Consider the following 26593-nt stretch of genomic DNA (forward strand, 5'->3'; position numbering starts at 1 on the left):
GAAAGAGGGGGAATGGAGGAAAAATCTAAGACATATGGAAGTGACTGTAGAAAACTGAAAACAAATTAATTTATAAAAAAGAGAAAAAAAACAATTAGGGCTGGCCAAAAGTGGGATGGGAAGCCTTAGGAGGTAAGGTACCTCTCTTTGGAAGTCTTCAAGGAGAGGCTGGATGACTACTTCTTGGGGTTTGGTTTCATGTATGATTTGGAATAGACAACTGCTGAAGTCTTATACAACTCTAAAATTGTCCTTCTGTGAATTACGACCGCTATAGAAACACAGTCTTCTTGCCACATTGTTGATTTTAATCTTGATAGATGGTTTTCCTAAGAGTTAAATAATAAATATCTGAATTTCAAATATACCCAAAATAAATAATGGAATGAGATCAATGAGTTTGTAAAAGCAGATTTATTGGATGTTTCCTTTAGCGTGTTTTTTGCACTTACTATTTCATTATTTGAGCAATAGTGAATAATCTGCATGTAATAAATAGTTAGAACATAACTAGTCAGTGGTTCTTAAGTATCTTTTTTATTCTGATAGGATGGGGAAGAATATCATGCTAATAGTAAATGTACTCTGACCATTTATTACTTTAAATTACAGACCTAGGGTTTGATACTACCAAATTGTATTCTGATTAGTTCCCATTTTCCTTTCAAACTACCCCAGAAAACAGTAGGAGGTAGTAAAGGGGGTGGGGAAAGCTACTTAATCCTGTTCTATCACATATTTTAGAATGCAGAGCACACTAAGAAGCTAATAGCAGAGAATTATATATGATGTAGAGATAATTCACATTTGTACATCAATCTAAGGTTTAAAAAGCAATTTCCTCACAATAACTCTGTGAGATATATAGTGCAAGTATTAGCTCCATTTTACAGAAAAGGAAACTGAGGCTCAGAGAGATTGTAACTTGTTCAAGGTCCCAGAGCTATTAGATGTCAGAGCCTAAACTCAAAGTTAGGTCTCTTCAGATTCCAATAGCAGTGTTTTTCTACTACACTGTACTCTTATACTAAGCATTCTGTAAGGTTCACCAGTACCAAGCTGTATAAATAACCACAAATCCTTATCTCTGCAGTATCTTGTCACAGGTATGCCCTCTGGTCACGGTGAAGAAATCAGTAATGATTTGAGAGTGTACACATACACACACACACACACACATACACACATATGGCTGGTTAAGTGTCAGCCAAAGGAGCTTCCAAACTGAGGTGGTATTTTTTAACATGTTTCCGAAGCAGCTGCTTATCAGGAGAGGAGTAGCCACAAAAGTTACAGCCAAAGGTCTCGCCTGTGTGGTGTCGCCGTACGTGGAGATCCAGGCTTTTCTTCTGAATGCTGCAATGAAAAGAAAATGGATAGGTCTTTCTTAGGAAATTTTCTTAAAATGGAAGCATATGTATGTTTTCTGAAACTAGCAGCTTTTGAAAATCTTTAGAAAAAGTAAACTTTGTTATCTGAGCCAGGATGTTGTAGGTATACTTTATGACTGAGAAACTCCCTGCAAAGCCAGTGACTGTTTCAGTCACACAAGCTAAAATGGCATATTATAATTGAGCTTGATTCTGTAGAGCAGAGCTCTGTCTAATTCTATGTCCCACAGAGGACACTGAAATTCAGCAATATGGTAAATGTTCAATTACTGTGTCATTTCTGGGTTTGAAGAAATAAGACCACTACCCTCCAAGTTAACGCACATATCCCTGCTAATAAACAAACTCTGCCCCAATGGCAAATTAGTAAATTTTCATCTTTTTTATACCTTTCAAACAAATATGTTAAGAGTTTAGCTAACAGGCTATAAATCACATGAAGGTCAAATACCATATTAAATTTTGGATTTCATAAATACTTTCAAACTTTAAAAGTCTTGCATTTCCCTTCAAAGAACCAAGGTTATTTAGGATACCCACATGCTAAATATTTTATCCTAGAAAGGACATATAATACTTAATTTCAAAACTTAAGTATACTTAGAAAGCTAATTTGTGATTTTGCTGGTCTTCTCTGCTCTCCAGGTTCTTTACCCAACAGAGTTGAAAGACTCATGAGTCAGTTCTCTCTGATTCTAACTTTTGAAAGCCTAGCATTAAAGGGTCATTGAATTCTTCTGAAAATAAGGCCATTTTTGTTACAATCATGACCAAGGAGTCTGTATTTTTTGTACAAGCACAAACTGTTGCAGTTACCACATATCAGACAAGATTTCTGGTTGCTTAGGGAAAAAAAGTATGCTACCAATAATTTAAGAAATTTAAATGTTGACTTCCATTAACAATTTAATTTTAAAAAATTTGAAACCACTTCTGATGGCTTAAAAATACCCTGAGAAATATAATACGTTATCAAACAAAAGACCATGGGCCACATAAGTACTTTAGTATATCAAAAATAATACCTATGTGACAACTATTAGTAAACCATAACCATTCTTGGTGTTTCAACATATATAAAAATCAGGAACTGGACCTGATGATATCAAGGGCCATAGTCCTCTAAAATTCAATTAATGATAACTCATTAAACTACCACTCATAAAACTAACATTTAATGTTCTTTGCCCCCTGAATAATGGGAACCTGCTTTCTGAGAGAAGAGCCTATGTTGTCTTTGTTTTCCTAGCACTTAGCACAGTGCACTGAATATGGTAAGTTTGTCAATATTTGTATCACTTGAAAACAGCCAATTTCTTCTTCTTTGCATATTTATTCCCTCAACTTCTTCTTGTCTTCTTGTTAAAGCCAATATTTTTAAGAACTACTCAGGTTTACCAGGAGATCCAGTGTGATAGGGCAGTGCTTACAAAATCTAAAGTGCGAACACAAAAAAGCCTAGCTTTGACAGGTTCACATGCTGTCACTAATGGGCATCATGAACAGGCTTTCCTTGGGGTTATGCATAATATGAAACATCAGGCTGATTATAAATTTGCTCATTTGATGACAGAATACAAAGACTTCCCACATTAACTTTAAGACATTTATTCATCATGAAATATAGGAGGATGTGCAAGGCAATTGTTAACATATTATAATTCGACAGATTTCTTTTTTCTTTTCATCTTTATTTAGTTCTCACAACTTTGAACTATTTATATGTGGCAAATAGAACATTTGCTTTGTAATGTATCTAACTGGTTTAACTGTAATTACTTCTAAATAAATGATTAAAATTTATGGAATTATAAAAAAGTATATTTGTAGTTTTCCTAATACTGAAACAAGTCTGCATTTCTGTAGTAAATCCAACCTGGAGAGTCTGCATAATCTTGTAAACAGATTTATTGAAGCCTCTTCGCTATTATTTTGTGCCCTATATTCTTTTGGAGTATTAATCTATAGTTTTGTTTTTCTCTGCTTTACTTGTTCCTGGAGTGGGTATGAGGACCACATTTGTTTCATAGAAGGATTATAGTAGGATACCTTCTTTCCCTATTTTTGCGAATAATTATGAAATACTGAAATTATCCCTTGAATGATTTATAATCTGGTCAAGTGATTTTATCTTTGGGAGTTCATTTATGGATTATTTGATTTCTTTTTCTGGGATTAAGTGGTTTTATATATGTTCTGTTAATTTAGACATTTAATATTTTTGTGAATACTCCTCTTTTGTATTAATCAGTTTCATTGTTATATAACTGGGCAAAACAGTTTTGTACTACCCAGGAGTTTATTAGATTTTGGGGAAAAACCATTACATTATTTTGCATAACAATTCAAAGGGGTTTTTATTTTCAATTTTTTCTCTTTGAATTTTAGAACTTTTGTGTATGTTCAAATTGGGTTTTTTTGATATGCTGCTTTTCTACTTTTTTTCAATTGCACACTACATCACTCATTTACCGATGAAAGTGCTTAAAGATAAATTTTTCCCTTAGTAACACTTAGGTTGCATCCAAATGTTTTGCTCTGTTGTTGCACTATTGTTCTCTGAGGAAATTATGTACTGTTTTTTATAATTTGTTCTTTGAGTCATCAAATTGTTAGGATTAGTCTCCATTTAATTTGACTTCTTCAACTGCCCTTTATTGATTATATTTTTATTACATTTTGTTCAGCAACTGATGTATTTAATATGTTTTTCTGTGAGTGTGAGGGTTTTTTAATGGCACAAGCATTACATGACCTATTTTTATAAAGGTAACACATTCAAATGAGGAACATTAATATTCCTTTTGGTTCTCATTCTGCAATCAACCATGCTCTATCCAGCTTTTCTAAGATTCTATTCAGGACCTTATTTGGTTTTTCACTGCCTGTTTCTCCTCACAATTTAATTAATTTTTCTTTAAAGTATTTAGATATGATACATGATCTAGGTATAAAGCCTGAAAATACTATAAACAAATCAGGGGAGCAAACAATAGTGTACTTATCAGATTTATGGAGAACGGAGAAATTTATGACCCAACAAGAGACAGAGAACATTATGAAGTACAAAATGGATAATTCTGATTACATTAAATTGAAAAGTAACTGGGAGAGAACTTTTGCAACTAGTGTCTGTGATAAAGGCCTCATTCTAAGATGTATAGAGAACTGAGTCAAATTTACAAGAATACAAGTCATTCCCCAACTGAAAAATGGTCAAGGGGGGGAGGGTGGAGCCAAGATGGAGGAGTAGAAAGATGCACATACACTAGCTCTTCCCCCACAGCCCATAAAATACCTGTAAAGAAAGACTCAACAAATTCTAGAGCAGCAGAAGTCACAGAACAACGGAGTGGAGATTTCCAGCCCAGGGTGACCTGAAAGGCCGACGAGAAAGGTCTGCTGCACAAGACAAGGCACAGTGCCTGGAGGAGGACCCAAGCAGGTATTGGAGGGGAGGGTGAGGCGGGGGAGAATCCCCAGCAGCAGTAGCAGTGGTTGGCAGATCCCTCAACCCACAGGGCCAAAGGTCAGTGAGAAGGTTTTTTAAGCTGGCCAAGAAGGAAGCAGGGTCTTCCGATAGCTCTGGCCTCAGGTGGCGGTGGCAGCAGCCCGCATCCATTATTGAATCATAAAGACCCTGGGGGAACTGAGCAGCTGATCCATACGTCAGCCTGGCATGGCGGTCCTGCCCCCCCCCAAAGATCTTGGGGGAATTGAGCACCTTATCTGAATCTCAGCCCCCCATGCTGGCTTGGTGGAACTGGAGGCCAGGTGGTTGTGAAGAAGAAACTACTACTTACAGATTCTGGGCAAAAAAGTTTCTGGTTCCTCCGAGACCAGTGTACATACTTGATTGTGCCACTTTGGAGAAACTGAGATTTACAGATCCTCAGAGTATACCCTGCTCTTGACAAAGGACCCAAAAGTCAAGTAACTGGTTGGGAAAATGCTCAAAAAAGGGAAAAAAAATAAGACTATAGGTTACTTTCTTGGTGAACAGGTGAACAGGAAGAACAATGCTTAGCATCAGGGAAAGACATAAAAGTCAAATCTTCTGTATCCCAAACATCCAAAATAAATATTCAATGGACTTAGGCCATGGAAGAGCTCAAAAAGAATTTTGAAAATCAAGCAAGAGAAGTGGAGAAAAAATTGGGAAGAGAAATGAGAGAGATGCAAGAAGATCATGAAAAGCAAGCCAACAATTTGCTAAAGGAGACCCAAAAAAATGCTGAAGAAAATAACACCTTTAAAAATAAGCTAACTCAACTGGCAAAAGAGGTCCAAAAAGCAAATGAAGAGAAGAATGCTTTCAAAAGCAGAAGTAGCCAAATGGAAAAGGAGGTTCAAAAGCTCACTGAAGAATATAGTTCTTTAAAAATTAGAATGGAGGGGGGGCGGAGCCAAGATGGCGGAGTGAAAGCAACGACTCACCTAAGCTCCTGGACAAACTCCTCTGGATATCTCTGAAAGGAGAATCTGACCAGACTTTGGAGGTGTAGAATCCAGTGGGTGACAGACTTTGACAGATTCGGAGCCCAGGTTGGACTGGAAGGTCCACGGGAAGGATCTGTTCCGTGGGGGTAAGCCCCCAGCGCACAGCGCAGTGCGGTCAGCGCAGCAGGGCGGAAGGGACCTGAGAAGCCCGAGAGTGGCGGGCGAAACCAGCGGAGCAGGAGACAAGCCAAACCGAGCCGGTGAGAGCCGCTGAGCGCCAGATATCAGCGCAGCAGCCCTTGAAACCTTCAGCCTGAAGACTAAACTTCGGTAAGTCACCTACTGGAACTTCCGGGAGCTAGGATGGCGGAGTGATCAGTAAATGCTCTCTCCTCCCCCCTGATGACCGTGAAAGAACCATAAAATTCTTCCCCAGATAAATCCTGGATCAGCGGGAACAGCAGAAGGGGGCAAATAGTCTCATAACACCAGAGGCTAGAAAAATAGCAAAGGAGGATTCTTCCTACTGTGGCGGACGCGATCTGGAAGGACAGACGACCCAGGGCAGAGAAAATTCGCACTGAGACCCAGGCAAGCCTCAGAGCCAGGAGACAAGCCCCAGGAGGGGCGGGAACACGCATTAGCTTCTAGGCGTGCCCCAGCCCTCCAGGGGAAAAGGGAAGACAATAGGGAAGCTGGGATCACCATCCCCTGACCTTGCTTTTGCCTCAGGTCAGCTGAGGAGATCTCCTGAGACCAGACCACCCCTCCCACACACCTAACAAGCTAACCCCAGGGTTGATCTGGGAAACAAACAAAAAAAAAAAAGCCTGCTTTTAGCCTAGACACACATCAGCTCAACTTAAAGATCTGTACCTTCTGACTGAAAGAACCAGAAGCTACAACACTCAGCCAACATCATGAATCGGAAAAAGCAGACGAAAAGTGAAAAAACCACAGAATCTTTCTATGGGGATAAGGACCAAAACACAAACACCAAAGAGGTCAGAGCTGAGACTGTACTTCCATCTGAAACCTCAGATGGGACTATGAATTTCTCGCAAGCACAACTAGATTACCTGGAACATCTGAAGAAGGATATAAAAGAAAAACTGGCCAATGATTTTAAAATTATAAAAAAAGAATTCACTGATGAGAACATCACTCTGAAAAGGAAAATTGAACAAATGGAAAAGGAAGTTCAAAAATTAACTGGAGAGAATAATTCCCTAAAAGGAAGAGTTAATCAAACGGAAAAGGAAACCCAAAACCTAATTGGGAAAATTGATCAGATGGAAAAGGAAACCCAAAACCTAACTGGGAAAATTGGTCGAATGGAAAAAGAAGTACAAAAATTAAATGGAGAAAATAGCTCCTTAAAGGGAAAAATTGGTCAGATGGAAAAGGAGATGCAAAAGCTAACTGAAGAAAACAATACGATGAAGATTAGAATTGGGCAAGTAGAAACTAATGACTCAATGAGGCAACAAGAATCAGTCAAACAAAATCTAAAGAATGAAAAGATAGAAGAAAATGTAAAATATTTAATTGGAAAAACAACTGACCTGGAAAATAGATCCAGGAGAGAAAATTTAAGAATTATTGGCCTGCCAGAAACCCATGATGAAGAAAAGAGTCTGGACAATATCTTCCAGGAAATCATCAAGGAAAACTGCCCAGAAGTACTAGACTCAGAGGGCAAAATAGTCATCGAAAGAATCCACCGTTCCCCTCCCGAAAGGGATCCCAAACTCAAAACCCCAAGAAATATAGTTGCCAAATTCCAGAGCTATCAAGTGAAGGAGAAAATACTACAAAGCAGCCAGAAAGAAACAATTCAAATATCAAGGACACACAGTCAGGATCACACAGGACCTTGCAGCTTCTACATTAAAAGATCGAAAGAATTGGAACCCAATATTCCGTAAGGCAAAGGAGTTGGGACTTCAACCAAGGATCAACTACCCAGCAAAGTTCAGCATAACATTTCAGGCAAGGAGAAAGTCATTCAACGAAATAAGGGATTTCCAGAGCTTCCTGACCAAAACACCAGAACTCAATAGACAATTTGATCTTCAAATGCAGGTCTCCAGAGAATCATAAAAAGGTAAACAGAGGGGAAAAAACAAAAACAAAAACTTGCTACTCAATTAGGGCAAACTGTTTACCTCCCTATAAGGGAAGATGATACCTGTTAATCTTGAGAACTGTGCAGCTATTATGATAAAAGGGATATATGTAGAGGGAATGGGCATAAAGTAAATGATGTCATGTCAAAAATATGATTTAAGTATGAGAAGGGATTGTAATAGGAGGTGTGAAAAGGGGAAGCAGAAAATGGCAAATTATATCACAGGAAGAAGTACAAAACTATAGGAGAGGGAAGGAGGGGAGGGAGATGAGCATTGTTTGAGAGGTACTCTCATCTGATTTGTTCAAAGGAGGGAACAATAATCTTAAGTAGATAATCCTAACTAGCTCTATAGGTAGTAGGAGGGGAAGGGGGAAGAAAGGGAAGGGTGGCTAAAAGGGAGGAAAGAAGCAATAAGAGTAAAGGGGAGTAAAAGGGAGGGGGGCTAAAAGAAGGAGGGGAAGGCTGCAGGAGGAGGGGGAGAAAAGTGAATACTATTGAGGAGGGGAAGGGAGACAGGAGAGCTAAAAGCACAAATGGTGGGAAAGAGGTTGGAGGGAAATACACAGAGTGTAATCATAACTGTGAATGTGAATGGAATGAACTCTCCCATAAAACGGAGACGGATAGCAGAATGGATTAAAAGCCATAATCCAACAATATGCTGCTTACAAGAAACACATTTGAAACGGGGGGATACACATAGGATAAAGGTCAAAGGATGGAGCAGAATATATTGTGCTTCAGCTCATGTAAGAAAGGCAGGAGTAGCAATCCTAATGTCAGACAAAGCAAAAGCAGAAATAGATCTAATCAAAAGGGATAAGGATGGAAACTATATCCTGCTAAAAGGCACCATAGACAATGAAGCAATATCATTACTAAACATGTATGCTCCAAGTGGTATAGCATCCAGATTCTTAGAGGAGAGGTTGGGGGAGTTGAAGGAAGAAATTGATAGCAAAACTATACTAGTGGGGGACCTCAACCTCCCCCTCTCTGAACTCGATAAATCCAACCTCAAAATAAACAAGAAAGAGGTTAAGGAGGTAAATAAAACTCTGGATAAGGTAGATATGATAGATCTTTGGAGAAAATTAAATGGGAATAGAAAGGAATATACCTTTTTCTCAGCGGTACATGGAACATTTACAAAAATTGACCATGTACTAGGACATAAAAATCTCACAATCCAGTGCAGAAAGGTAGAGATAATCAATGCATCCTTTTCAGATCATAATGCATTAAAAATTACATGTAATAAAAGGCCATGGAAAGAGAAACCAAAAATCAATTGGAAACTAAATAATCTAATTCTAAAGAAGGGTTGAGTTAAAGAAGAAATCATAGAAACAATCAACAATTTCATTCAAGAGAGTGACAATAGTGAGACAACATACCAAAACTTATGGGATACTGCAAAAGCAGTTATTAGGGGAAGTTTTATATCTTTGAATGCTTACATAAATAAAATAGAGAAAGAGGAGATCAATGACTTAGGCTTGCAGTTGAAAAAGCTAGAAAAAGAACAAATTGAAAATCCCCAAGTAAATACCAAATTAGAAATACTGAAAACCAAAGGAGAGATTAATAAAATTGAAATTAAGAAAACTATTGAATTAATAAATAAAACCAATAGTTGGTTTTATGAAAAAACTAATAAAAATTGATAAACCTTTGGTCAATCTGATTAAAAAAAAGAAAGAAGAAAATCAAATTACTAATATTAAAAATGAAAAGGGTGAACTCACCTCCAATGAGGAGGAAATTAAAACAATAATTAGAAACTACTTTGCCCAACTTTATGCCCAACAAATTCGATAATCTAAACGAGATGGATGAATATTTTAAAAAATACAAATTGCCCAGATTAACAGAAGAGGAAGTTGAATACTTAAACAACCCCATTTCAGAAAAAGAAATTGAACAAGCCATCAATGAACTCCCTAGGAAAAAATCTCCAGGGCCAGATGGATTCACAAGTGAATTCTATCAAACATTTAAAGAACAGTTAATTCCAATATTACATACACTATTTTTGAAAATTGGGGAAGAAGGAGTCCTCCCAAATTCTTTCTATGATACAAATATGGTTTTGATACCCAAACCAGGAAGAGACAAAACAGAGAAAGAAAATTATAGACCAATTTCCCTAATGAATATAGATGCAAAAATTTTAAATAAGATTCTAGCAAAACGAATACAGCATCTTATCATGAGATTTATACATTATGATCAGGTAGGATTCATACCAGGACTATAGGGCTGGTTCAATATTAGGAAAACTATTAGCATTATCGATCACATCAACAACAAAGCTAACAAAAACCACATGATTATCTCAATAGATGCAGAAAAAGCTTTTGACAAAATACAACACCCATTCCTACTAAAAACACTGGAGAACGTAGGAATAAAGGGAACTTTCCACAAAATAATAAGCAGTATCTATCTAAAACCTTCAGCAAGCATTATATGCAATGGGGATAAGCTAGATGCATTCCCAATAAGATCAGGGGTGAAACAAGGTTGTCCATTATCACCACTATTATTCAATATGGTACTAGTAATGTTAGCTGTAGCAATTAGACAAGATAAAGATATTCAAGGAATAAGAATAGCCAAAGAAGAAACTAAGTTATCACTCTTTGCAGATGATATGATGATTTACCTAGAGAATCCCAGAGATTCAAGTAAAAAATTACTTGAATTAATAAACAACTTTGGCAAAGTTGCAGGTTACAAAATAAACCCACACAAATCTTCTGCGTTCCTATATATTAGCAACAAAGTCCAACAGCAAGAGATAGAAAGAGAAATCCCATTTAAAGCTAGGGTAGACAGTATAAAATACTTAGGAGTCTACCTGCCAAAACAAACCCAGGGATTATATGAACACAATTACAAGACACTTTTTGCACAAATAAAGTCAGATTTAAGTAAGTGGAAAAACATTAGTTGCTCATGGGTAGGCTGTGCTAATATAATAAAAATGACAATTCTACCTAAATTAATATATTTATTTAGTGCCACACCAATTAAACTATCAGACAATTACTTTCTAGAGCTGGATAAAATAATATCAAAATTCATTTGGAAAAACAAAAGGTCCAGAATATCAAAGGGACTAATGAAAAGAAATGCTTGGGAAGGTGGCCTAGAGCTACCAGACCTCAAACTGTACTATAAAGCAGCAATTATCAAAACCACTTGGTATTGGCTAAGAAACAGAGAGGTAGACAAGTGGAATAGACTTGGCACTCAAGATGCAGTAGGCAAGGAATATAGCAACCTTCTGTTTGATAAACCCAAGGACCCCAGCTTCTGGGATAAGAACTCATTGTCTGACAAAAATTGCTGGGAAAACTGGATAACAGTGTGGCGGAAATTAGGCATAGACCCTTACCTGACACCGTACACAAGAATAAAGTCCAAAGGGGTACATGATTTAGGTATAAAGATTGATACCATGAATAAAACTGGAGAAGCAAGGAATAGTGTATTTATCAGATCTATGGAGAAGGGAAGAATTCTTTACTAAAGGAGAGATAGAAAGCATTATGAAATGCAAAATGGATAACTTTGATTACATTACACTGAGAAGTTTTTGCACAACCAAACCCAATGCAACCAAAATCCGGAGGGATGTAGTAAATTGGGAAAGAATTTTTACAGCTAAGCTTGGGGATAAAGGCCTCATTTCTAGAATATATAGAGAACTGACCCAAATGTATAATCATACAAGTCATTCCCCAATTGATAAATGGTCAAAGGATATGAACAGGCAATTTTCAGAGGAAGAAATTAAAGCTATCTATAATCATATGAAAAAATGCTCTAAATCACTATTGGTTAGAGAGATGCAAATCAAAACAACTCTGAGGTACCACATCACATCTATAAGATTGGCAAACATGACAGAACAAGAAAATGATAAATGCTGGAGAGGATGTGGGAGAGTTGGAACACTAATTCATTGTTGGTGGAGCTGCGAGCGCATCCAACCATTCTGGAGAGCAATTTGGAACTATGCCCAAAGGGCTACAAAAATGTGCATACCCTTTGACCCAGCAATATCGCTACTAGGACTATATCCCCAAGAGATCATAAAAATGGGAAAGGGTCCCACATGTACAAAAATATTTATAGCAGCACTCTATGTAGTTGCCAAAAAGTGGAAGTCAAGGGGATGTCCATCAATTGGGGAATGGCTGAATAAATTATGGTATATGAATGTAATGGAGTACTATTGTGCCATAAGAAATGATGAACAAGAAGACTTCAGAGAGGCCTGGAAGGACTTATATGACCTGATGCTGAGTGAAAGGAGCAGAACCAGGAGAACTTTATGCACAGCAACAACCACAGTGTGTGAGAGTTTTTTCTGGTAGACTTAGATTTTTGTAATAACACAAGAACTTCTTACAAAAAAAAAAAAATCCCAATGGTGGATCTCAAGGCAAAATGCCTTCCACACTCAGAGAGAGAAATATGGAAGTCACTCACATAATGTAGCAGATCATGTTTGTGTATGTGTATGTGTTTGTGTATCATGTTCTGATTTGTTATACGATTTCTTTCATTCATTTTAGTCTGACTACATAGCATGACTATAGTGAAAATATACTCAATAGGAAAGTATATGTAGAATCTATACAGAATTGTATGCAGTCGTGGGGAGGGAGGGGGATAGTGGGGGGTAGGTGGGGGGGGATAAAATCTCAATTGCAGTGATTGTTAAACATTAAAAAATAAAAAAACATTAAAAAAAATTAGAATGGAACAGATGGAGGCTCATGACTTTATGAGAAACCAAGAAATCACAAAACAAAACCAAAAGAATGAAAAAATGGAAAATAATGTGAAATATCTCATTGGAAAAACAACTGACCTGGAAAATAGACCCAGGAGAGACAATTTAAAAATTATGGGACTACCTGAAAGCTATGATCAAAAAAAGAGCCTAGACATCATCTTCCATGAAATAACAAAAGGAAAATTACCCTGACATTCCAGAACGAGGGGGCAAAATAAATATTGAAAGAATCCATCAATCACCTCCTGAAATAGATCCAAAAAAGAGAAACTCCTAGGAACATTGTAGCCAAATTCCAGAGTTACTAGGTCAAGGAGAAAATATTGCAAGCAGCTAGAAAGACACAATTTGAGTAGTGTGGAAATACAATCAGGATAACACAAGATCTAGCAGCTTCTACATTAAGGGCTTGGAATATGATATTCCAGATGTCAAAGGAAGTAGGATTAAAACCAAGAATCACCTACTCAGCAAAACTGAGTATAATACTTCAGGGGAAAAAAATGGTCTTTCAATGAAGTAAAGGATGAAAAGACCAGAGCTGAAAAGAAAATTTGACTTTTAAACACAAGAATAAAGAGAAGTATGAAAAGATAAACAGGAAAGAGAAATCAAAAAGGACTTACTAAAGTTTAACTGTTTACATTCCTACATGGAAAGACAATATTTATAACTCTTGAAACTTTTTTCCAGTATCTGGGTAGTTGGTGGGATTACACACACACACACATACACACACAGACAGAGAGAGAGAGAGGGAGACAGCACAGGGTGAGTTGAAAAAGAAGGGATCATATCTAAAAAATATAAAATTAAGGGGTGACAGAGGAATATATTGGGAGGAGAAAGGGAGAAATGGAAGGGGACAAATTAGCTCTCATGAAAGAGGCAAGAAAAAGACTTTTCAATGGAGGGAAAAGGCGGGGAGGTGACAGGGAAAACGTGAAGCTTACTCACAAGACATTTGACTCAAGGAAGGAATAAAATGCACTCATTTTGTTATGAAAACATATCTTACAATACGGAAAAGTATGGGAGAAGAGGATAAGCAGGGTGGGGGAGATGATGGAAGGGAGGGTAATGGGAGAAGGGAGCAATCAGAAGTCAACACTCTTGGGGAGGGACAAGATCAAAAGAGAACAGAAGAAATGGGGGGCAGGATAGGATGGAGGGAAATATAGTTAGTCTTATTCAACATGACTTTTATGGAAGACTTTTGCAAAACCACACATATACAGCTTATTTTGAATTCCTTGCCTTCCCAATGGGGATAGGTGGGGAGGGAGGAAAGAAGAGAAGTTGGAACTCAAAAGTTTTAGGAACAACTGTTGAGTAAAATTCTTGCTTACAACTGGGAAATAAGAAATACAGGTAATGGGGTATAGAAATTTATCTTGCCCTACAGGACAAAAGAGAAGATTGGGATAAGGGAAGGAAGGGATGTTACAAGGGAGGGCAGATTGGTGGTAGGGGTAATTAGAATGCTTGGTGTTTTGGGGTGGGGGAGGGGAGGGATGGGGAGAAAATTTGGAACTCAAAATTTTGTGGAAATGAATGTTGAAAACTTAAATAAGTTTAAATTTAAAATCTAAAAAACAAAAAGAAAAGAATTGTCAAAGGATAGAAAGAGGCAATTTTCAGAGGAAGAAATTAAAGCTATCTGTAGTCATATAAAAAATTGCTCTAAATCACTATTGATTAGAGAAATGCAAATCAAAACAACTCTGAGGTACCACATCACACCTATTAGACTGGCTAACAGGACAAAACAGCAAGATGATAAATGTTGGAGAAGATGCAGGAGAATTGGAACATTAATTCATTGTTGGTGGAGCTGTGAGTTGATACAACCATTCTGGAGAGCAATTTGGAACCATGCCCAAAGGACCACAAAAATGTGCATACCCTTTGACCCATCAGGACTGTATCCCAAAGAGAACATAAAAATGGGAAAAGATCCCACATGTACAAAAATATTTATAGCAGCTGTCTTTATGATAGCCAAGAACTGGAAACTGAGGGGATGCCCATCAACTGGGGAATGGCTGAACAAGTTGTGGCATATGAACACATATGGAATACTATTGTGCTATAAGAAATGATGAACAGTAGGACTTTAGAGAGGCCTAGAAGGACTTATATCAACTGATGCTGAGTGTAATGAGCAGGACCAGGAGAACACTGTACATAGTTAACAGTCACAGAGTGCAAGGCCTATTTCTGATAGACTTAGCCCTTCACAGCAATGCAAGAACCTAAAACATTCCCAAAGGACTCTTGAGGCAAAATGCCATCTACATCCAGAGAAAGAACTATGGAATTGGAACAAAGAATAAAGCAGAATATTGTCTTGTTATGTTTTGTTTTTTCTCATGGTTTCTCCCATTCATTTTAATTCTTCTATGCAACATGATTAATGTGAAAATGCGGTTAATAAGAATGCATGTGTAGAACCCGGATAAAACTGCATGCTGTCTTGGGGAGGGAGAAGAGAGGAAGAAAGAGGAAATCTAGTTATAGAAGTAATTGTAGAAAATTGAGAACAAATTAATTTTTAAAAAATTTAGATATATTATGACATTTGTTGCATATATATTGTTATTTATGATGCCTTTAAGCCTACTATAGTTTCCCTGTGTATCTCTTTTAACTATTTCTATTTTTCCTGTTGCTTTGTCTAAGATCATGATAAGTATGCCAGCTTTTCTCAATTTCCCTCAACAATTCTCCTCTGGTCACTTGTTTTTATTCTGTGTGACTCCTTATGTTTTATATTTTTATTACAAATTTACCATTGGATGCTGCCTTCTAATCTATGGGTGAGTACATACACTTTACATTCATGATTATGACTATTAATTGTGTGTTTTACTCCATTGTATCTAGTTATATTTTTTCTCTTCCAAATTAGATAAAATTCCAAATATTTTCAGATACCTATAATCATGACAGATTTTAAATCTTGCACAAAAGGACAGAAATTATGATTCACAAAATATCTAATGACTTCTGGACATTAGCTTCTCTCAGATATTATATTAAATATAACTTTATTAATATATGTGAATTTTCTGCCTAATTTATTAAGTTCTCTCTCACACATACACACACACTTATGTATGTATGTGTGTGTGTATGTGTGTGTATAGTACATAGATAGTATTTCTATAAAACCATCTGAACTGTGAAACTGAAAATATTTTTAAATTTTTGAAGAATTTTAAATTTAAAAGTAGAATCGTTAAAAACATCATTACAAGAAATAGTCAAATGCAGAAAACATCAAAAATTATCTTCCCCTACACATGAAACATAAGTTCTTTTATTTTATTTATTTTGTTTTCAACATTCATTTCCCCAAAATTCTGAGTTCCAAATTTTCTCCCCATCTCTCCCCTCCCCCACCCCAAAACACCAAGCATTCTAATTACCCCTACCATCAATCTGCTCTCCCTTCTAACACCCCTCCCTTCCCTTTTCTCCATCTTCTCTTTTGTCCTGTAGGGCAAGATAAATTTCTATACCCCATTACCTGTATTTCTTATTTCCCAGTTGTATGCAAGAACAATACTCAACTGTTGTTCCTAAAACTTTGAGTTCCAGCTTCTCTTCATTCCTCTCTCCCCACCCATCCCCACTGGGAAGGCAAGGAATTCAACGTAGGCTATATATGTGTGGTTTTGCAAAAGACTTCCATAAAAGTCATGTTGAATAAGACTAACTATATTTCCCTCCATCTTATCCTGCCCCCCATTTCTTCTATTCTCTCTTCTGACCATGTCCATCCCCAAAAGTATTTACTTCTAATTACTCCCTCATCCCATTTGTCCTCCCTTCTATCATCCCCCCCACCCCAGTTATCCCCTTCTCCCCTACTTTCCTGTAGTGTAAAATAGATTTTCATACCAAAATGTGTGCATGTTACTCCCTCCTTATGTCAAATGTAATGAGAGCATCACTTTTTTCCTCTCACCTCCCCCCTCTTCCCCTCCACTGAAAAAGCTTTTTCTTGCCTCGTTTATGAGAGATAATTTGCCCCATTCCATTTGTCCCTTTCTCCTCCCAATATATCCCTCTCTCATCCCTTAATTTTATTTTTCTAGGTATCAACCCTTCCTATTCAACTCACTTTGTGCTCTCTGTCTATATACGTCTCTCTATGTATAAGTGTGTGTGTATGTGTGTGTGTGTGTGTGTGTGTGTATATATATATATATATATATATATATATATATATATATATATATATATATATATATATATATATAATCCCTCCATCTACCCAAATACTGAGAAAAGTTTCAAGGGTTACAAATATCTTTCCATGTAGGAATATAAACAGTTCAACTTTAGAAAGTCCTTTATGCTTTCTCTTTCCTGTTTACCTTTTCATGCTTCTCTTGATTCTTGTGCTTGAAAATCAAATTTTCTATTCAGCTCTGGTCTTTTCATCAAGAATGCTTGAAAGTCCTCTATTTCATTGAATGACCATTTTTTCCCTTGAAATATTATACTCAGTTTTGCTGGGTAGGTGATTTTTGGTTTTAGTTCTAGTTCCTTTGACTTCAGGAATATCATATTCCATGCCCTTCTATCCTTTAACATAGAAGCTGCCAGATCTTGTGGTATCCTGATTGTATTTCCACAATGCTCAAACTGTTTCTTTCTGACTGCTTGCAACATTTCCTCCTTGACCTGGGAACTCTGGGTTTTGGCTACAATATTCCTAGGAGTTTCTATTGTTGGATCTCTTTCAGGAGGTGATTGGTGGATTTTTTTCAATATTTATTTTACTCTCTGGTTCTAAAATATCAGGGCAGTTTTCCTTGATAATTTCATGAAAGGTGATGTCTAGGCTCTTTTTTTGATCATGGCTTTCAGGTAGTCTCATAATTTTTAAATTGTCTCTTCTGGAACTATTTTCCAGGTCAGTTGTTTTTCCAATGAGATATTTCACATTGTCTACTATTTTTTCATTCCTTTGGTTTTGTTTTATAATTTCTGTTGCTAATAAAGTCATTAGCTTCTATCTGTTCCATTCTAATTTTTAAAGAACTATTTTCTTCAGTGAGCTTTTGAAACTCCTTTTCCATTTGGCTACTTCTGCTTTTGAAAGCATTCTTCTCTTCATTTGCTTTTTGGACCTCTTTTGCCAATTGAGTTAGCCTATTTTTAAAGGTGTTATTTTCTTCAGCATTTTTTGGGGTCTCCTTTAGCAAGCTGTTGACTTGCTTTTTTTTGGCATCTCTCTCATTTCTCTTCCCAATTTTTCCTCCACCTCTCTTACTTGATTTTCAAAATCCTTTTTGAGCTCTTCCATGGCCTGAGACCACTGCATATTTATTTTGGATGTTTGAGATACAGAAGATTTGACTTTTATGTCTTTCTCTGATGGAATGCATTGTTCTTCCTCACCCCAAAATGAAGGAAGAAAATACCTGTTCACCAAGAAAGCAGCCTTCTATGGTCTTATTTTTTTTCTCCTTTTTTGGGCATTTTACCAGCCAGTTACTTGACTTTTAAGTCCTTTGTCGAGAGGAGGGTATACTCTGGGGACCTGTAAGTTCTCAGTTCCTCCGAGGTGGCACAGTCAAGGGAGAGTAGTTTACTCCTTTCCTGGCCTGTGCTCTGGTCTAGGAGCAACCACAAGCACTCTTTTCTGCCCAGGATCTGTGAGCAGAATCCCCTCTCCAGAGCCTCCACCAGCTCCAGAAGGTCAGCCATTACTCTTCCTCACTCCAGGGCTACAACTCAGGGCTGAGATCCAGATCAGTGGCGCAATTCCCTCAGGGGCTTTAGGATGAGGGCTCCTAAAATGGATGCTGTGCCACAGCAACTCCTGCCACCCTAGGGGTGCCAGGGCTAGACCACGTTCCTTTCTCATGCAGGTGAAAGCGCTTTCTCGCTAACCTTTGAAATTGCCTTTGATGTTTGTGGGTTGAGGGATAACTGCTGCCAGGGATTCCATGCTCCCTGAGGCCTGCTCCTGTCCTGTGCCTGCCGCCTGGCCAAGGTCACACTGTGCTCCACTCCGTGCCTGGTGTGACAGACTTTTGCTGTTGGCTTTCCAGGCTGCCTTGGGCTGGAAATCTCTTTCACTCTGCCGTTTTGTGGCTTCTGCTGCTCTAGAATTTGTTTAAAGTCATTTTTTACAGGTCCTTTATGAGCTACAGCAGAGAGCTTCTACCAGTCTGTCCTACTCAGCTATCTTTGCTCTGCCCCCTTTGGAACGTAAGTTCTTCAAAAAATATCTTTTCCATAATCACTCCATCCTATAGCAGGTAGCACAGTATAGCCAACTTTAAACATTTCACTTTATTACAGAAGAATCATAATCCTTTAGTTACTCATTTCAGTATTTCTAGAGGACATACCCTTAGGGGAAGCAATGAGAATGAAGATAACAGCTGTGAAAGCAACAGAAAGGACATTCTCTTAAAACAGAGAGAATTTTTTTCATAATACAAACTGTCATGCACAGCACACTAAACTAATAATTCTGCTACTGATATAAATATACCTATATGACTGATCCTTTTTTCTTTTCTTACCAGGAACAATAGAACATCTTAACTCCTATTTTATTTATTGCTTTTCCTTAAGAAAAAAAAATTTGCAAACTTACCTACTGTATGAACAAAGCTGGCATTTGTAGGGCCTTTCCCGTGTGTGGGTTCTAAAATGTCTGCGTAGGGAACTGGCATCAATTGAGGCATAGGAGCAAATTTCACACTTAAAAGGTTTTTCACCTATTGAGATATGTAAAGCCACAAATGGAGAGTCAAAAGACAAAAAATCAGCTCTTTAACTTGGAAATAATATATTGCATTCTAGAATTTCAGAGAATCAGAACTGGAAGAAAGTTTAAGTGGTTTAGCTTTTACTGACCATTGCTACAGAATAATTGAGTAAGAATAAGTGAGAAGGAAGGAAGATAGGAAGGAAAGAAAGGAGAGAGGGAGGGAGGTAGTCCTAAATAGTCATACTATCCTTTTGGGCAGATGCTATCAATACTGTTAGAAACTCAGATGTTTGGAATAAGTCAGTTCCATGTACATTTTCTATTCATTTTTCAAAGAAGTAAACAATTTCGTATAGTTTAATGATTTGGAAATTAATAGTTTGTTTAATCACTTGGAAATTAAGTTGATGTTACTTCTGATCATCAAAAATCAAAAGATAAAAAACATCAACAATATACTCAAAATGACTATTAGTCAAAATCATTCTGTGATATTAAGGATTTTCCTTCAATTTTATTTTTATACATATCCAAATATGGGTCATATTTAGCTTCTGAAAAGGTTAGATTTGGACAAAATGAGTCTGACATCACGATAAGCTAACAAAATAGCGATATTCTGTAAGTAAGCTGAAAATACCCAAACTGGAAGCTGGAGGAAAAGATTCCTAGAGATGAAAATCTGAATATCACTGATAAAAAGATGAGAGTTGAAGTTGGGACAAAAGGTATCGACTGATCCCTGGGAAGACACAATTGGAGACAGGGATAGGAAGACAGGTTGAAGGAAAATTAGTGTAGCACTAAAGCCAAGGAAAAAAGAGTTTCAAGAAGAAAAAGATAGTTTTAAAATTCTGAATGACACCAAAAGATCCATGAAAATGAAACTTTAAATGGTCAATGGATTGTTCAAACAGCAATTTCAATAGCACTAGGAACGCAAAACTCACTTTAGAGGATCAGACAGAAATGGCAGCAGTAGCTATAGTCCCACTCATTCAAGATGTTTGATAATAAATGACAGAGGAACAGCAGTTACAGAGGACAGTAGCACCAAGAGGTTTTTAAATTTTTTTTAAGGTAAGGGAGATCTATATGTGTTTAAAGATACAGCAGAAAGAGAGAGATTCAAGATAAGGAGAAATGAAAGATGAGAAGAGATTATCTAGAAGTAGGAAGGAATGAAATTTAGAGCAAAGGTGAAGTCAAGAAGAACTGCACTGAATCACTGTAAAACTAAACTCTTAAAACCATAAAATGAAATTTATTAAGGACTTACATGTATAAAAGTATTTATAGCAGCTATTTTTGTGATGGGAAAGAATTTGAAATTGAGGGGATATCTATCAATTGGGGAATGGCTGAACAAGTTGTGATATATGAATGTAATGGAATACTATTGTGTTATAAGAAATGATGAACAGGCAGACTTCAGAAAAACCTGGAAAGACTTATACGAACTGATTCGGAGTGAAATGAGCAGAACCAGGAGAACATTGTACATAGCAACAGCCACACTGTTCAATGACTGACTTTGATAGACTTAGCTCTCTCAGCAATACAACAATTCAACACAATTCCAAAAGACTCATGGTAGAAAATGCAATCAACATCCAGAGAAAGAACTAATAGAGTCTGAATGAAGATCTAAGTATAATATATTCACTTGTTTTTTGTGTTTTGTTTTCCTTTTGTTCCATTAGTTTGTTCCATTAGCCACAACATGACTAATACAGAAATGTGTTGTTTGCTGCTTAGGAGAGGGGGAAGAGAAAAGTGGGATAGAGAAAATTTTAGAACTCAAAATCTTCAAATCTTTCAAAAAAAAGAATGTTGAAAATTGTCTTTACATGTAATTGAAAGAACTAAAATACTATTTACTAAGATATTATTAATTTTAAATAAAATTTAAGATGAAATTTATTTGATGGGTCACCATGGCCAAAGAATTAATTACCATGTGCTCAAACCACACAGGTTCTCCTTAATTAAAAACAGAGTTTAGCATTTATTATGCAAACAGAGGCAATAAGAAAATCATTCCATGGGATATTTGGTTATTGTATATTGCAGTGCCTAATAAGTATTTACAAAAATGTCACTATGAAAATCATAGAAGTTTATGCATCATTATCTGATATTCAGGACAAGAGATACACAAATTCTATAAAGAACTCAAAATCCTTCAAATTAAATCAACATATTGATACTATGACAACTGTGACTTCAGTACAAAGGCAAGAATAGGTAAGAATGGTGAAAAGTAACTTTAAGAATAGGAATCTGAAATAAATAATAAAACAGTCAAATGTTACACAGAAACTTCACCCATATATTATAAATACTTTCTTTGAGAAAAGAAAAAGAAGGCGCCAGATAAAGTGAGCACCTAATAATAACATTACCACAAAAAAAAAAAATGAGCATGATTATACTGATAGGAAACTACTCATTACAAATGTGGGAATTATTTTTGAATAACCAGTCTGTGTACAGTTAAGTCCACCAATATGATCACTGAATAAAAAATGGAATATGAAAAAAAGAAGGGACTCAGGGAATTGAGGGGACTGGAGCAGCACATGGAGGTGGGAATTGAGTGAACCACATTGACTCAATTCTAGAGCTAACTCAGTTCCCTTTTATTCAGTTATGGATGTAGTCCAATTTCTGCCTTATAAGAAAACTTTATTCAACTGTGGGAATTGTGAGATGACTTTATTGCACTATTTGAACCTAGCCCTACGTACCTGGGAAACTAGACCAACTCTACCTGCTGCTTAGAGACTCTTAACTAAGAAGCTAGGTTATGCTGATCAGAAACCTGGTCATATCCAAAGACTAATACAAGGAATTTTCTCACAATTATACATCTCATGCAAACCATATTTATTATCTGAAAACTAGACCCATACCGATCAACCAGTTATTATTTCCATGTTCCACCTGGGAGAAGTGGGACATCTCTTTTTCTGAATTCAGCACCTGTCTGCTCTCCCCCTCCCAACTTGGAAAGTTCCTAATCTTTCCTCTAATTAGAAATAAGATTACCTAATGCTGCATCCCAATGTTTTCTTTTAATTAACTGGTATCATTTGATTAATTGTTTTTGATTTATAAGAGTCTGTCTCCCCCTGCATTTGGAGTCCAATGCCAAAGCTGAGGAAGGCAGCTAGTCCTGATTTGCTATGCAATTGGCATGCACTGCTTAATAAATAGATATGCTTGGAAGCTCAAACCTTTGTTTCCTCAATCATCTCATCTCTCACCCACCACAACCCCAATTACAATAATGTCACATGGAGATCTAAACTGAAGAAATAAATTGCCATGGCAAGGGGATCAAAGAGTCCAAACACCACTTCAAATAGCAACACTTGACTTACTTGCCTAGCAGAGAGATATAGCAGCCAATGGCAACAATTTAGAAAAGAGTTCTACTTAGCTGTAAAATCTTATGGGGATGAATGGCAAAAGATTTTCAGCAGTATCATCTCTTAAGGTAGAGAGGAGCAATGACAGACTAAAAGAAACCTGTCCAAAGACCCAACTAACCAGTCATTCCACGGACATTTAGGGACAAAGATGGAGCAGAGTCAAGATAGCAAGACAAGCAAGTCAGCTGAACTCTCCTAACATTCACCTCCCAACAACTTCAAAATCACGGCTCAAATTGAATTCTGAAGTGGCAAAGTAAACCAAAGATCAGGGTGAGATCACACCACCTTGGAAGCATGGGAAACGTGCAGACCCCCAGAACTAACCATGAAAATAGCTACATGAAGAATTCTGAAGCTGGGGACAGTGCCTTCCCACCCCGTGAGCAGAGCCCAATTTAAAATAAAGTTTAAAGTCAAGAAACAGGCTGGAAAAATGAGCAAACAACAAAAGAAGAACTTGATCATAAAAAACTAATATGGTAGCAGTGAAGATCAAGACACAAACTCAGAAGAAGACAACAATGTGAAAACAATTACAAGCAAAACCTTATAGAAAAATGTTCATGGGATCCAACCCAACAAAAATCCTGAGAAGCGTTAAAGAGATAAGAGTGGCAGAGGAAATACTGTTAAAAGAAATTTCTGGCACAAATACCACTACTAAATCTGTATCACAAAGAGATCAAAGAAAAAGGAAAAGATCCTATCTGTACAAAAATATTTACAGCCGTTCTTTTTGTGATGGTAAAAAGTTGGAAATTGAAGGGATGCCATTAGTTGGGGAATGGCTGAACAAGTTGTGGTATATGATTGGGATGGCATACTACAGTACTATAAAAAATAATGCGCAGATGGTTTCAGAAAAACCTGGTAAAACTTACATGATACAAAATGAAGTCAGCAGAACCAGGGGATAATTATATACTCTGTAGTGGATGGGGGAAAGGCTAGAGAGAGAAGCTGAAATTCAAAGAAATTTTTTAAAAGAATGTTATAAATGATTTTTTTTTAAGGCTAAAGATGGAAAGAAGACAATAAACAGATGAAAGATGGGGAAAAAAATGTATAAAGAGTTTTATAACAAACTTGTTTCATTGTGAAAAAAAGCAGAGCCACTACACTTGGACTCTTAACATCATCGTCCTGTATATGCTCGTATAGAAAATAAACATGGATCTAAAAAACAAATGATGGGAAAAGTCACTGGATTAAAACATAAATAGATGAGATCTGTGACACAATTGTGATGGCATCAAGGAACTGATTTACAAAACATGGAATATGTATTAGAAAGAGGGTGGCATTAGTTTCTCATGCCCTCTAATCCCTGAACCTGTTCTCTTATCCCTAGGAAACAATGAGAACAACACCTATGGCCTGTGCATGGGCTTATGGAACTGGAGTGTGGGTTGCCAGGGGGAAAATGTAGTCTAGGTAGTGAGGCCAAGGATGAACCTCGGGAAGAATGAACCTGTTTCTAGAAAAATATAAAAAAAAGATGAGCCACTGCATATTATCAGCAGCAGCACAGGGACTGTTCAGCATTCTATCTTCAAATGTGAGTTCCAGGCTGAGACAAAGAAGTTTTTTGACATCGTTGTTTGGTCACTGTATTAAGAGAAGGAAATATTTATATAAGAACTGATCTCCCAAACTACTGATATCTTGGAAAAACTGTCATAAGCTTTTATCAAAGGACCAAAGATAGACAGAAGTGGAGATCCTTTGCAGAAAGACATTGATAAATGCAACATCATAAACCAGGTCTTAAATAGGAACACCAAAATCTATCACTATCAAAGTTTTGCTGTCTTTCTCCAAGCAATTCTCCACTGGCATTTCCATTAGAAACTCCAAAGATGAGCCATGGTACATGTGCACTGAGTACTTTTTGTTGTTTTATTGTCTATGTTATCTATGATATCTATGTTATCTATGAGTATGGTATTGGTTTCCCTGTTTTATCTATTTCTGTTTTTATCCATTTCTATTTTTACTGTTGTTTTTTTGTCTGGGATCATAACTTCACCTTTTTTTCTTAAGGTAGTTTAGTTTTTTAGTTATATAGACAATTTATAGAATTCCTCAGCATACACACAAACATAACATATACTAGAAAGATACTGCAAATAGAAAAGTTGGGTATATAATTAAATAGGAAGAGAAAAGCAAGCTTGATAGACTATGGAGAATTACAGCTCCTCTTTCATGAACTCAAATTTGCTGATAGAATGAAGACCTATCTTTTAAGTGCCAATATTCTATCAGCATTGTACAACTGGTATTAATAGTATAATACTACATTCTCCAAAGAATTAAAATTGAAGATCTCTCAGAAGCCAATGGAAAGAACAATGGTGGGTGTGAGCAGTTTGCAACACATAATAAATAAGAAACTACACAGAAGACAGATGTGAGAAGAGCAAAGGAATGATCAATGGCTATCCCATGTATTTCACTGGCTATCTTTGACATATCAAGAGAAGTCAAAAATAGTTCCCAGTGTGCTGAGTGGAACCCCATAGCAAATTTATGAGAGTACATAGAAAATAGGAATAGACAGAATGGACAACATCAATGAGCTGCAATCCACATCACTGAAGAAAAACATACACAAAAAAGAGATCAGATGCATTTGAGTATTTGTACAAAAAACATAATTACTTTGGCAAAAGCTATTTACATACCAACATGTATATCGTAAGGATTTTTTATGCATTTATTAAAATAGGAGTCTAAAATGTAGGACTTGGCTTAACCCCAAGGGATGGGCAATCAACTTCACAGGGTGGAAAAATGGGTTACGTCTTATCCTCCCAATTTTCTGTATTCAACACATCTACACTACCTCATTCTTCTTCCTCTTCCAATTGGCCTTCCATGGCTACACAAGTCATGAGGTATTCAGGAATGATATAACCCAACCTAACCTGAACTAAGTATTATAAAGCACAGGCAAATTCCTGCCACCACATGTCTCTGCATAGTGTCTCTTTGATCATGACAGCCACGGAACCTCCATTTATCTCTATGATCTATATATCCAACCCTAATTTCTCTCCAAACCCACCCCTCTTTAAAATTAACGTATTACTGTCAAGGACACTACAACCTTCCAGTCGCCTAGGTTCTTAACCTTGGTGTCATCTTTAATGACTGACTTTCTCTTACATACCCGATCAGTTATAAAATCTTATCATTTCTACTTTCAAAATATCTTTCTCATCTGACCCCTTCTGTCTACTAACAGCCCCATAACTCATTTAAGTCTTCATTCCCTCTCACTTGGCCTATTTGAATAGTCAAGAACATGAACTACTAGAGAAAGAACACTCTCTTTGACAAGAATTTATGGTAAAATTGTAAAGTAGTTTGGCAGAAACTAGGTTTAGACTCTCAGCTTACATAATGAACTCCAGATGGATACATACTACCTAAATATAAGAATTCTCCTAATTGGTCTTCTTGCCTCAACATTCTTGCCTCCAATCCATCCTCTACACAGTCTGCCAAAGTTATATTCCTAAAGTACATTTTGACTGTTACTTTCCTACTAAAAACTCCAGTGCCTCCCAAGTGACCCTAGAATCAAATATTATTTCATTTTTGTCATTAAAAATTTAATATGTTTTT

At 36.7% G+C, this 26593-nt stretch overlaps 1 protein-coding gene across 3 annotated transcripts in view; it reads right to left on the bottom strand.

Moving 5' to 3' along the window:
- Nucleotides 1-395: 395 nt before the first annotated feature.
- The window catches only part of LOC140500787 (uncharacterized), a 65138-nt gene continuing 38940 nt past the window's right edge, over nt 396-26593 (bottom strand). For 2 of the 3 annotated variants that reach the window (XM_072603702.1, XM_072603700.1), the window contains one exon: nt 396-1356. In XM_072603702.1, the coding sequence (XP_072459803.1) occupies nt 1197-1356 (160 nt within the window). In that variant the 3' untranslated portion in view covers nt 396-1196. Of the gene's footprint in view, nt 1357-19403; nt 19528-26593 lie in introns of all 3 variants that reach the window. The other variant, XM_072603699.1, reaches the window with a different exon arrangement.

Source organism: Notamacropus eugenii, chromosome 4 (genome assembly GCF_028372415.1).
Source record: "Notamacropus eugenii isolate mMacEug1 chromosome 4, mMacEug1.pri_v2, whole genome shotgun sequence".
Classification (NCBI taxonomy): domain Eukaryota; kingdom Metazoa; phylum Chordata; class Mammalia; order Diprotodontia; family Macropodidae; genus Notamacropus; species Notamacropus eugenii.